Source organism: Oxyura jamaicensis, chromosome 9 (assembly GCF_011077185.1).
Source record: "Oxyura jamaicensis isolate SHBP4307 breed ruddy duck chromosome 9, BPBGC_Ojam_1.0, whole genome shotgun sequence".
NCBI lineage: Eukaryota > Metazoa > Chordata > Aves > Anseriformes > Anatidae > Oxyura > Oxyura jamaicensis.
In genome coordinates, this window is record NC_048901.1 from 4,491,444 (window position 1) to 4,505,106 (window position 13,663).

General features: G+C 38.4%; 1 protein-coding gene across 1 annotated transcript in view; it reads left to right on the plus strand.

The window, feature by feature from the left end:
* Positions 1 to 4,140: 4,140 nt before the first annotated feature.
* CUL3 (cullin 3) overlaps positions 4,141 to 13,663 on the plus strand; it is a 39,224-nt gene continuing 29,701 nt past the window's right edge. The window contains exons 1-2 of the mRNA XM_035334563.1: positions 4,141 to 4,339; positions 12,664 to 12,777. Of these exons, the coding sequence (XP_035190454.1) occupies positions 4,142 to 4,339; positions 12,664 to 12,777 (312 nt within the window). The 5' untranslated portion in view covers position 4,141. The remainder of the gene's footprint in view (positions 4,340 to 12,663; positions 12,778 to 13,663) is intronic.

The window sequence follows — 13,663 nt, forward strand, 5'->3', positions numbered from 1 at the left end:
TACTAGGTGCAAATGTTTACTAACAGAGCTGCTAACTAGCTTTAATTGCCAGTATCCACTCACATCCTTCAAGGTAGGCAGCGTAAACACTCGTATTCTGTAATTTGAATCTGGGCTTGCTCTGGGGTATTAGACCTGAAGGATGTCGTGGGAAGGAATGAGGCAGGTGTTGGTCGAGTTTCTGAAAACTTGATTACTGCAAAGCAACGTTTTTTCTTTTCTGAATTGATCTGGTTCACTTGGTCGAATGCAGAATTGTGGCAAACGCTCTGCTGTAAACTACAGTAGAAAAATTGAGGAGCAATGCTTGCAACTTTTAAAGAGGAAAAAACTGATGCAGGTCTTTTTACAGACTTCTGAAACTTCTGAGAATTTACCAGTGGCCTGTTTGGCATGAGATGTTTGTGAGAGCTTCGTGGAATCAGTGATTGCTGATTCAGGCTTGGAGGTTTTGATAGGATAGACAAACTATTGTTGAAGGCAGCACATACATCTGATTCTGCATTGTGGCAGTACTGGGGAATAAAGGACCTTTTGAGTCCTTTGCAGATTTTTTTTTTTTTCTGTGAAATGACTACAATATCAGTATACATGAAAGTGCAGTCTAATTTTCTCAAGATGTACTTCTGCTTTGCTTTGAGTTCAGATGTTTGTGTTCAGGCTGTATCTTTGAATCACTAGCGAGAGCCGCAGTTTGTGGAAGTCTTCCAACTAGTGGCTTGTTACGAACAGACATATCTCCTGCCAATGATGGACTTGATCTCTTGCCCATTCCCCAAGAAAGGTAATGTTCAGATAAACTGGAGTACATTAATACATTTCCTCTCTTTGGACGTTGGCTTCTAACTATCTTTTTATGAAACTGGGCATAAGCACTATTGAAATTATTGGGATTTTGCTTTTAATGCTTTTTTTGAAGCTGCCTTTTTTTTTTTTCCCGAAAAGCACTAGCAGAAACAGAAATCCAGCTTCTGCTAAAATCTGCTAGAATAGAAGGCATGAGTGTGACTACTGTATTGCAGCCATGCAGTTCACTTCTCTAATATATGGCTGTTAGAAGAAATCTGGGAATGAGCTTGCAAGAACATTTGGGTTTTGATACTGTGCTCAGGTTTGTGGAAGAGGATCACGCAAAGGCTTTGCTGATAGTTGGGATCTGGAGAGCTGTGTAAATCTATACTGGATGATCTCTACAGGGTGATTGGGATTATAATTCTCTAACAGAATTTTTAGAGATGTTTTAGTACAAAATTCCGAGAGGTGAAAATGTGGTCTAGTGGCCTCGTGAACTCATTTTATTTATTGCTTGTTTTTTTTTTTTTGCCTTTTTTTAATCTGTGTACAAGTCTAATTTAAGGAAGGAGTATGAAAAAAGGTGAACCTCAAGCTCATAATCCAAGAGTAGATCTAGTCATTGCAGTTCTTACACAACTTTGAAGGTGATACAGTGGCAGTTCAAAGTGAAACCACTTTCACCAGTGGGGAGGAAATAACTTTTTTTTTTTTTTCCAGAAACTCTACTGTACTGGCTGCCTGTCTGATAAGGCAGAGTTACTCAAAGTGTTCAGCATCTTTGATTTGCTGGAAAGCACTGATGCAAACAAGCTGGTGAAGTTTGATCTTTTTTGGAAGACGGGGCTCTTCTAACCTGAAGACTTAGAACTTCAGCAAACCTGTTTCCCCCAGAACATCACAGATACTAGTCTAAATAGTCAGTAGCAGAATAGGAAGGTGCACTGAGCAGCAGAGTCCTTTATGTTTGATCTCAGATGGTAATAAGTTTATGCTATCATTTAAAATATACCTGTATATTTATCCCATGGAGAAGTGAACTCTTTGAAATTACCTTTTATGGATCTTTCTTGTGCTTCCCAAGCAGATTGGTGTGTGGTTTAAGTGGCAGGAAGTTCTATGTTGCACTTAGTTTCAGTGAATTTGGAGCAAATATTGCAACTATTCCTTCATTTTTGATAGCATTTGAATTAAAAATAGAAGAACTATCCCATTTTTTTCTTTCCTGAACAGATCTGAATTATTAGATGTAATGCTTATCTCTAACATACAGAAATGCTTCCTGACTGGACAACAACCAGCAATGCTATATTATATCTTTCCTAACGAGTGGCTGGAGATTGCCTGACTTATATAGATCATATATTTATTTAAATGTGGTAAGCAATTAATTTGCAGTAGAGAGAGGAAAAAAAAAGTCATGTTGGCTGAGAGATTTTTGATTAGCAAGGGGAGAAGATGGCATAGGTAGGTGTTGCTTTGAGAGTCTGCTTTGTTTGAAAACAGAACGGCATTTTTGTGAAAGAAAAGCTGAAAGGCTTTTACTTGGATCACTGTCTGCAACTGCTGCCTAAATAGTGGACTTCGTTATCAGTACTTGTAAAATGGCTTGTTCAGGAAGACTTTAGAAAATCATTTCCCCGAAGAGGCACCAATGTAGCAGATGCAAATTAAAAGGAAAATAACTGACCTTACAGGTAGGAGAATGAGCAAGGTGTGTGTGTGGAGGGGATGGGACGTTCAATTTCTGTGCTATGGCTTCTGGAAGACAGGGAGCTAAGAATTTCTCAATATGTGTGTGATCTGGTTTTGGTTTTTCAGACAGACGTTGATATATCTGTCAAGTTTCGGATGTGTACGTGTCAGTAGGTTAGTGACTGTTATCAGGAGAGTAAAAAAGTGGTGAATGACGGGGATATTTTTGGAATGAAACCTTTGGTTTTTAACCAAAATTCCTGAAGACTAGGGGGATGGGAGATGGTGTTTGTTTCGCTTTGTTCTGTTTATCATTGTGTTTGACTACAAATGCAATCTAGTCTTCAGTGTCCTTCCTCTCCTCACTTTGTGGTTTTTGGGTGGAAGGGGAGGGAAAAGGGAGATATACCAGGGTGGGTTATGGTTTTCCTTTATGCTGTCATACCATTATTTTTTACTTAATTATTTTCAAGTGTGCTTTTATGGTATTGTTAGAATCAAGGGTATTTTCTTTCTCTACAGTAATTCTGGGAGAAGTATTTTTATTTCTTCCTCAGCTTTTTTCTTTGAGTGTAAAAGGCTAGATCAAGTCCTTCTCATATAAAGTAAACCAAAAGTATCTTTAAAAATCACCTTTTAAATTTGCTTTAATTAAAGTAGATTTTCTTTCAGTTGGGTGATGGAACTTGAGTAGATCAAACTTAATGCAATACCATCAGCAGCTTTGCTGCTGTGTTTCTTTGAGCCTGTGCCATCCCAGGTGCTTCTTTATCCATCTAGCATCGTATTTTGAAGCACTTGGTTTCAGTAAATAACTGGGATTGGTAAAACACAATTGTAAACTGTTTCATGCTGATCACTAGACAGCAATGGACAACAATTGTTGTGGTGTTCTGTTGAGACTTCGTTATAACATTTTCTTTCACTAATTTTCTGTCTTGGTACTGTTTTTATTTAGTGTATTTACTGAAGTACACATAGTCTGAATAACAGATCAGGGTCATGCATGTTCTGGTTAGAGCCTTATACATATCCTATAGCAAGTTATTTAATCTTGTGCAGTGGAACCTTGTTCAATACAGCTGTTAATTTTGGAGATTTACAGGATTTTGCAACAACATCTGTAGGTATTTGAATCTTAGGCACGTAATTATTTGGCCTTTAGTACGTTGTAGTAAATAAAGAATACCTAGTTAGATCAGGCAGATGGCTAAATGAGATTGCTAGCTCTGTGTCAGACGTTATCATCTTTTATGGTACAAGTTGATTTGAAGTCATGTTAAGCAGATCAGCATTTTAGTATGACTGGTGAGGTGCTGACCAGCATGTTAGTATGGGAGGAAAATTAATTTTCGTTCTTAAGCTGTGGAGGAAGAGTAGGGAAGACTCAGCCACAAATACCTGCACAGAATCTGGAGCTGGGTTCTGTGGATTTGTGGGTGTAGAGGAGAAAACATAAAGCCTTTACATATGATTGTTTTCATAACTAGTTCTTGAAAACCCTACCAGTTTCATCTGTACTGTTTTGATTAAAAAAAAAAAAAAAAAACTATGCTGGAATCAAAATGTGGCAGAAGCAGTTGCTGCTTCTAGAGCTATAACTTCTGAAGGTAACTTTGATTCTAAACAATGATGTCTTGTTTTATTGTTACAGATGACTATGGATGAGAAGTATGTAAACAGCATTTGGGATCTCCTAAAAAACGCCATCCAAGAGATCCAGCGTAAGAATAATAGTGGTCTCAGTTTCGAGGAGCTATATAGGAATGCCTATACAATGGTGTTACATAAACATGGAGAAAAACTCTACACTGGACTGAGGGAAGTGGTCACTGAGCATCTCATAAACAAGGTATGTCATTTCTATGAACTGAAGTCCATTATATAGAAGCATTCTGTTCAGTTATTGAAGTGACTAAAATCTAATGTTATTGTGTAACATTTCGTTGAAACTGTCCTATTGATACCCTTAAAAAAAATGGTGGTTTAGAACTAACTTCCTGCTGCTTAATATACTTCATGTTCCAGATAGTTTTTGTTACAAGTTACAGATGGGAGGCACACCATAGGAAGTTTTTGAGAGTATAAAACAGGAAACAACTCGAGCTAAAGCATCACTGCCGAGATGCAGCCATTCCATTTTGTTGTTGCCTCTTTCTAAAAAAGCATTTTGAAGGCATTTTGTGACTATCAGAACTCAGTTTGGTTTGTTTTTCGTCTGTGAATCAAAATAAATACCTGTGCAACAACCTGTTTGTTATGGGCAAATGAACTAATTCACAAGTTAATGAGAGAGTTGTGCTAGGATTACACAATTTCGAGAGGCAGTAGGCAATATGCAAAAACACAGCTCAGCAGCGACAAAAGTCCTGAGCAGTCTGCATTCTATCGTTTCAACCTTTTCAAAGCCATGTAATTCAGTCAAAACAACACGCAGAAATTTTCCATTTCTGAAGATGTATCGTCTCAGAAAAGGGCTCTTCACATCTTGTGTTAAGCCACGGAGCCATCTCTCTAGCTTTGGTGGGTGGAATTTAGGGTTGATGGTTAAGTGTGTTATTGAAACCAAGTTGAAGCTCACTTTTTATGCGTCCAGATAATATTTAGAGGTAACAGGATCTGAAGTCTAGGGAAGATGTTGTACTTCTTGTGGTTACATTCAGACCTCCTATCTTTGGCACGGCCACTTTGATCCCATATACTGTCTGTGGGTTCAGATGGAGTGTCAGATTTTTGTCCTCTTAATACAACTTTCAATTAGGAAAGTCATCTGCCATCGTGTGTCTTGCATGTTTACTTGTGGCAGGAATGCAGAAGGTGGGTGGGAGGTTTACGCCTAAATAACGTGTAATGCTCAGGAAGCTTTTTGTGTCTGTTACCTGGAGATGCTGCTGTCACTATGCATGGAAGTGCTATTGCTGTGGCACAGGTGAAAATCAGTTCTTTTCTGAAATCTTAGTTTTCAAAGGTATGGTTCTGATAAGCATGGGCTAAAACCTGCTTTGTTTCTGTCTTGGTGTGTGTTTTTTAATCATTTTCATGAGAGGAAACATCCTGTGTGAAATGGCTAAATATTTTATGACTTTAATTCCAGCACATTTTTGAGTCTCGAACACTTGTGTTTTCATACCTGTGTTCCTGAGGCTTTCTGCACCTTGTTTGTGTATATGCCTGTGTTTTTATAGGCTACATTTAATAATAATAAGGACACTAAACTTTTTTCTTAGGTTTGAGTTTATCCTGGTTTAATTTGAGGAAAGCTGCTTGTCTTTCTTTCTAACTATTCTATTTAAACTATCCATATGCAAAAGCACAGTTCTGAAGCATTAATTGTGGCAACATGACAAAAGAGCAGGAGATCCTGTGAGTTTGTGCTGTGACTGCACTGCCTGAGAGGCTTGTACAGATACTAGTATAGAGAAATGCCTTTCTGATGCTTAATCCTAATTTTTCTGATACTTTAATTTTTTTTCCCAGTGCTATAGTACTCTGATCTTTAACATGATCAATCAAATGGTATCTGCGTGCATGGGTAACAGAAAAACAGATGAGCAAAACTTTTGTTTTAAACAGAAGGAATAAATACTGAGTTTCAGTGGCTAAATGCCCTAAGTTTAAAATAGCTATATTGGTCAGGTGTCTGATAGTGCCTTCCTATAAGTTAAATAATCCTGGGATAAAACTTAAAAAATAAAAAATAAAATAGTGGGCATTCAAAGCCTTGTCCCGTTCAGTGGACTTTGCTTGAGGATGTTATGTTTAGGTAGTAATAGCTGGAAGTGTGGAAAAATAGTTCATTGTTTGTTAAGAATAGGATCAGTTCTGAAATGGCATCTCATTGTTGTTAGTACTTGTTATAAAAAAGATAAAACAATGTTTTTGTTTAACCTCACACTTCACGTAGCAGAAATTTTAGAGGAATCGTATGTTTTCAGTGGTTCTTTCCAAGAGCAGTTCTCTGTTAGATGTTAAGTAGCTAGTTAACAATAAAAGTTTTAGCCACAAATCTCTGTAAAGGTATATTCAGAGAATCAAAGGTGCTAGAGTATAGAAGACGGGAATCTTGCCTACTGAAACGTCGTTTATGAAATCTGTTGAACTTCATCAAAATGAAAATTTTTAGAAATGGTTAGGTTGTAGTAAAGAACAGGTAGGCAGTGGTTATAAGGAACAAAATGCAAATTCTGAATTGCAAGAAACCTTCAAACAGAATTGCTACTTTCTGTTCATGTCTACTGGTTGTCTTCCTGCAAAAAAAGATGCATTCCTGTAGTATTCCAGTCATGCAGGTTAACGAAGAGTAGAAGCAGAGACTAAGCTGAGGCATTGTATTCAGACGTTTTTAAAAATAGTTGCCAAGCTTGGAAAGCAAAAGTTTATTTTTGAGGTATTGTTAAGAGCTCTCTTTATCCTTTATGCTTGTGTAATTGCTAGATGAAAGTTGTACTTACCCATTATTTTTATGAGAAAGAAACTCTAATATTTAATGTCAAAGCAAGCAACCATAATGCCATGTGCTGTCTTTACAGCCTGTTGAATTGTAAGTAAAAGGTGCACACACAGTACAAGCATGCAAGATAAGAGCACATAGGCAAGTTCCTGTGAAGGATGCTTGGTTTTGAACTTGCAGACCCCAGCAGCCTGTAGTTAGGATCACCGTGCTTGGTGAAGGAGGTAGTAAGCCAAGGAGCTTCCTCCACGTAATTGGCAGGAGTTAGCTGTCTTCAACAACTGAGCATTTAACACAGAATAAAAACATAAAACTTGTCTTTGCTTGTATTTTGACATTACTATTATAGTACATCTAAAATCAAGTTTAAAAATGAATAAAATGCACTGAAACCTTCTACCTTAATTCAAGCATGAAACAGTGCATTTAATCCTTGTGCATCTGAGGTTTCACTAATTGCTCCTTTTCTTGTCGTTTGGCATTGCTGTAGCTTGATGTGGACACTTCACGTCTTGGTCCTTGTTTGTTCCTTCAACACATAAATGTTGTAAAAGTATTCTAAAAACAACAACAAAGTGCCAATAAAGCTTAGTTTACGGCTCTTTAACATCACTCACTAGAATAGAAAATCCTGAAGTTTGCAGGATGTTTTCTAAATTCCCTTCATTTTGATGAGCATTTCAGTCTGAAATCCAGACTCAAATCAATTCTATCAATTGTGCGTGAGGCAGAGGGACTGGCTGATCGATTTGTTGGCCAAGCCCAATAGAGTATTTGTTTGGTAGGTGATAATGCTGCCAGAGTATTCTGCACACCAAAGATTCAGAAATGCCAAGGACTGTTGTACACTTAAACGGGCTGAAACATGCTGGGTTGGGGTGATACTAGAGCCTTACTGAAGAGGAAGAGATTCTTGGGATATGGGAAATGTTATCAAACACTTCCGTTGCTGCTTGTCATTGGCATGCCAGAGTGCTTTACAGCTCCGTCTTTGCTGATACAGCTGATGGAGTTTATCAATGGCAGTGCATTTATCTCACAGTAGTAGTAACGAAAGGCATCCAAGAAAGCCCTTTGGTAAGGAGCACAGGGCCAGTCCTTGTGGGGTCATGGTTGCATGCAGGGGGAACGTTAGGGAGTGCTGGGGCAGGTTTGGTTGAAAGGCAGCATGTCTGCTCTGGGGCGCTCTGCAATCCTTGGCAAGCCTTAACATTTGCTATCGTGCTGCTGCAGAGAGAAGACAGGTATTTCCTTCAAGGGAATTCAAGAGATGATTTCCACAGAGTCTGTGATTTAGGTGGGGAATTATGCATGAGGAGTTGTGTAGGAGATGAATTAGGGAGCTTTAGGGTCTGCTGTACGCTTGGCTGACAAGATACGAAGAGTTGTCTACCCTTATCTTTCTGTCCTTAATACTTTAGGATGTTCTGGTGTGAGTCTTCTATTATATGGAGGGCAAAAGGGTGAGATGGAATAGACACAAAGCGAGTGCAGTTCAGAGTAATCAATGGTTTTTGGTGTTTTGTGTTTTTTTTTTTCTTTTATCTAAAGGATAGTAGCTGCGTGGGAGAACAAACACTTTTGGTAATGTCACAGTCAACCTGCTAACTTAGTTGAAACTTGAACATTTTAGAATACTGTCTTTCAATTTTTGGACTGTTGCACTGTCAGATGAAATTCTGTAATAAAAGTTGTTGGACCTTGAGGTCTTAAGTTAGAAAATGCTTTCCTATACTGCTGCTCCCCGCAGAGGACTCCATCTGTGTGAGCCTGTCCTTAGAGTACTGCAGATCACATCCTTGGACTCTTCATGCTGCTGCATCAAGACTATGAAAGAGAGAGAATGCTAGGCCACGAGCCTGCTTTGTGTACACTTAATAGAGAGTTACTTAAAAGTATTGAAAGCTTATGCCAGCAAACTGTTCTTAAGAGATCTTGTATGTGCGTGTGCTGTATTTCCTAGGAGCCATATCCATTATAAAATCTAATTGAGCCTAGAGTCATAGGCAAGATTTCCTAATTGCAAATATAAGACCTTACATGGATTATGAAGCTGCTAATTTACTTTGAGACTGTACCTTGGCAGTCCTATTCATGCTGGATATGCCTGCCAGTTTACTGCGTGACTGCAGAGATGGTTACAGAACTCACTACAAGCTGGGTTAATTGAACCTAACGTTCTGCTGATAAAACTTTCCAGACCGAAATTTTCTTCAGGCTTTAGAAGAGGAGCAGCTGTCTCTGAAGGGCTTCCTTCTCTATAGAAAACTGTCAATGTCCAGGTTTTTTTACACTGAAAGTCATTTATTCACCGAAACAGTTTTATTCCGGGCTTTTGCTTGGCTGTGGTGTGTTGTGCTTTATAGTACTCTTCCTGTAATAGGGTTGCATTCATGGCCTGTACGAGGAATGTATTCGGCACGTTGTAACTGGACAGCTGTTGTAAACAACAATTGGGGTGTCTTTTGTAGCAACAACAAGAACTTTTTTCCAGCTCGGTCTGCAGCTTAAAATAAACTGAGGAGAGTGTCATTGAGAAGTTTTCCAGAGAAACTTTGAGGGTAGCTTGGTGCCATATAGCCCCATCACTGGACTTAAAGCATGTTTTCAGACAACTGCATGGCTCAGTGCATGGGGCAAAGGTAAGGTGGTGTGGATCCGAGAGCTCTCACGTGTACTTGGAAGCAAGTCGTCATCACTACCTGGCAGTGAGCACCCTGTTTGTTTACCAGCTAGCACGTGATTTGGCGCTGGCTAATCTAGTAGGATTATTGGGATGGATGTGTGTAATTATAAAGGCACAGTAGATCTGTTGTAGAGATCTTTTGAAGCGTCCCATGATGGTCTTGCATATACTTGAGTAAAACTGATTGATCCCTACCCCAGTTCTCTGTCCTTGTAAATGAATTATGCTTTTAGTTTTTCTTTGCTAAGTTTTACTACTGTGGCTGATCCACAAAATAATTACTTTTCTAAGGTTTCTTCATATTGATTAAGGAAGTGAAAGCAGAGATGTCATGCTGCTTTTTCTTTTTCTTGGAGATTTGGCTTAGTCTTTACCAGGCTGATGAAGTTTTTAATGCACATTTCTATTTTAGCTAAAAGCCACGTAGATTGGATGACAGCAGCACATACGTTTGAGAGACCGAAGGGTAAATGACAGTCACTACCAGAAAGAATGAGCCAGCTAGGCAGCACTGACTGTGAATTATACCTGCATCTTGTGTTTTCCAAAAGCAAGGAGAGGCCTTGCAGAGGAATGTCTGCAGAGCAGGAATTTGAAGATTTCAGAAAACCTTGAACAACTTGCAAGCAAACCTAGTTTCAGTTTCTGTTAATAGGGTGAATATTACTGCGATAAGCTTTTGCAGCTTATTGAGAAGAGACCGTAGTATCTGGATGAAATGCCATGCTGTGTTTTTGATTTGCCTGTCTAAGTTGTTTGAGTATATATAGTTGCATGCGCCAGACTGATCTTATTTTTTGGTATACTGTTTTTGCCTAGTAACTTAATAAAGCTTAAATGGCAGAATGATGTCTCTTGGGTATGTGGGTGTTTGTGTGTGTGCAAGGACTCTGGGATGTGGGTTGGTGGATCAGGAGCTGGCCAGAGCATTCTTGGAGTCTTAACTATCAACTTGGATCAGGACTGTTGCTTCTTGGCTCCTGAGTGTGCCTCTCTTGTAAGGTATAGGACGCTTAATGTGACATGAAGCACAGATGGGGGGGAGGTTGTACTGCAGAGTGATTTGGAAGGAGATCCTCCCCAACACTGCAGTGAGCTGCTGGCAGCGCGTGGGTGTTGGTTCTGGGCTCTGCCTGTCACAGAAAGTTGTCGTGGCTGGAGAGCTGCATGGGCAGCAGCCCTGCCGTGGTGACAGGTCGGAGGGAGCGATGGCACCACAGATGCACCGGCAGATTCTCCCAAACTGTTGAGATGTATTTGCAATGAAGTTCCTCCACTATGCAGAAAACAGTAGCCTTTGGTCTATTTTTCTAGTAAATTAGTTGTATTTTGAAATGAGAGGAGCAAAGGAAATGTTGCTATCCAGTAAAGAAAACAAGTGTTCCCAATTTTGCTAATGTTCATAACGTGGTCTGACACAATCAGCAGCCTTCAAACTGTCTGGAAGGCAGCAGTCTCTAAAAGTGTTTAGCAATTCTATAAACCTTTATTGAACCATTTACACGTTAAGTACAAATTTGAGTATTCTTTTCAGTCCCCTCTCTTACAACGATGGCTTGCATAGAGCTACACAAAAATCCAGCTGTGTAGATAGGGCTGAACTTGAAGCTATACCTCATTTGTACTTACCACCATTGAGGGTCCTTCTAAAAGGATGTCCCTCATCTTTGCATGCATGTCTAGAGTTCCATAGGCTACTTCTATTATTCTTTATTACCTACTTAGCCTGTTGACTTGCCTCTTTTGGAAGTAGGGTTGAGAAAAGGTTTCTCCAAATTTGTATTCAAACTTTGATTTTATGTCATTATTACAAGTAAAACTAGATTTGTTTTATCCTATATGGAAGATGTGTACAGATTGTTTGCTGGAAGTCAGCTTTAACTAAACATCAAACTTTTTGACCTTTAAAAGGTATCAGGTTGTTTTTGCTTGATTATTTGTTTTTTGTTTGATTTTGTGTTTTCTTCCTAACAGATATCTGTTGGTTGTTGGTTTTTTCCATGACGGGTTCATTATAAAGGAGGAAAAAAATGAGTATTTTCTGCTGGCTGGGAGTTGAACATACTCTAACTCCTGGAGGTTTATTAGGTGTTCATTTACATGCCTGGACTGTATGCGCCTTTTAGGGGCGTTATCTTAAAGCAGAGGGTGGATTGACATGATTTGGGGCTAATGACAGAGAGAAAGATTTATTCTTTATGCTATTTCAAAATTCAATTCATACATTTTGTTAAATCTGGATTATATATATATTTTTACATCAGGTTTATCTTTTACAGGAGTTGAAAGCTTGAGCACTATTGGTACATGACTACTGCATGAAGATCAAAATACAAAACTAGATACTCTTTTTGATTAGTAGGGAGTAGTAATACCAGGAAGAAGTAAAGCCTGAAGTTGATGGGATGAACAAATCAACTAGACGATGCATTAGTAAAAACAGTGACGATTTTTTTCTTGTTCCCTGAAGTCTTGTTAGAAAATCCAGACTATTAATATGAGAGTCTGGTCTTTACTGAGTGAATGTCTCCTTTCAGAACTGCTATTTGCTGCAACTATTTGCTGATCTCTTGGCTTCTTTTTCTAACCATCATCCTGTCAGATTTTCTACCTGTGCTTGTTTCTGCTTTTAACATCTACTGGTACTTCCCAATATTCTGAAATTGACTTGTGATAGCAAAGTTAACATTAATTGAAACAGGAGAGCATTGGAAATTAAACCTTTAAGAAGTTATATAAAAATATTTTAATATTTGAAATTTCAGATATTCCTTTGAAATTTAATATCCATGTTTATTTTGTTGCTCTTGTTTTCACACAGTTTTTTTCTTGCTTATATAAAGCCTTACTTTTCTCCTGAAGTTATATACAAGGGTACATGCAGGGCTGGCCAGCACCCAGGAAAAATATGAACATGTTTGTGATACTCAGAGTTCACAGAAGAGAAGAATTACTTTTTTCTGAAGCAGAGCTTGTTAAGATTTAAATAATGAAGGGAAACTGACTTGGTTTTATGACAATATATTCTTTTTCATTTCAGGTGCGAGAAGATGTGTTAAACTCCTTGAATAACAACTTCTTACAGACACTAAACCAAGCATGGAATGATCATCAAACAGCAATGGTGATGATTAGAGACATTCTGATGTATATGGTGGGTGTTCTGCTTTTTCCACATTTAATGCGACGCTTGCTTGTTTTTTGACAACTGTAAACAATTGAGCTGGAGGGATAAAAGTAAGGCATGCTTAAGTCTTAAGATGATTCTTTTAATCCCTTGTTTTGAATTCCATATGTATATGAGACCGTTATTACAGGTATGTGAAAAATTATAATTAGGTGGTTCTTTTCTCAATGCTAGGAAAGAACATTTGAAAACTGGTTGAATTTTGCAGTTCTTAAAAGATTCTGGCAGGCTACAAATGTTAATTTCATGCTTTTATTCACCTAGTGGTGGTTTCTTCCTGTAGAAAGCGTGATGGTGTAAAGCCTGCACAAATGACGCTTGTCATTCTTCACATTTTTTTTGAAGAAGATAGCTTTGCTTAGGTACAGCGTGTGTCCTTCAGTAAGGGTTGAATTCAAACTGAACGTTTTGCTGTTCATATAGAGCTCGGTACAGAATTAAGCAGCATGCATAGAGGAACATATCTTTTGTTGCATCGTTGTAATTTTGCAAGGGGGAAAAAAGACATTCCTAACCTGACGGCTAACGGAAACGGTCGTTTCTGAAGAGAGAGGGGGCCTTGTATCTGGACTGTGTTATGCTTTACATAGTACGTGTATGTTTAAATTCCCAGAATGGTGGGCATATTCTGAGGATGCAGGAGAGTGTATTTTTACTCACTTTTTAGCAAAAGGGTTAACTTCAGAAGGAAAAGTAATACATGTTGAGAGACTGTTTTTTAATGTAAAATCTCTTATTCCAAAATACCACACTAAAAATAGTACTTCGTGCAGTATTGCTCAGGGAGGGATAAGGTAGTGCTTCATTTTTTATTATCAAAAAAGATTTTTGACTGAGATTATACTCTTATCTA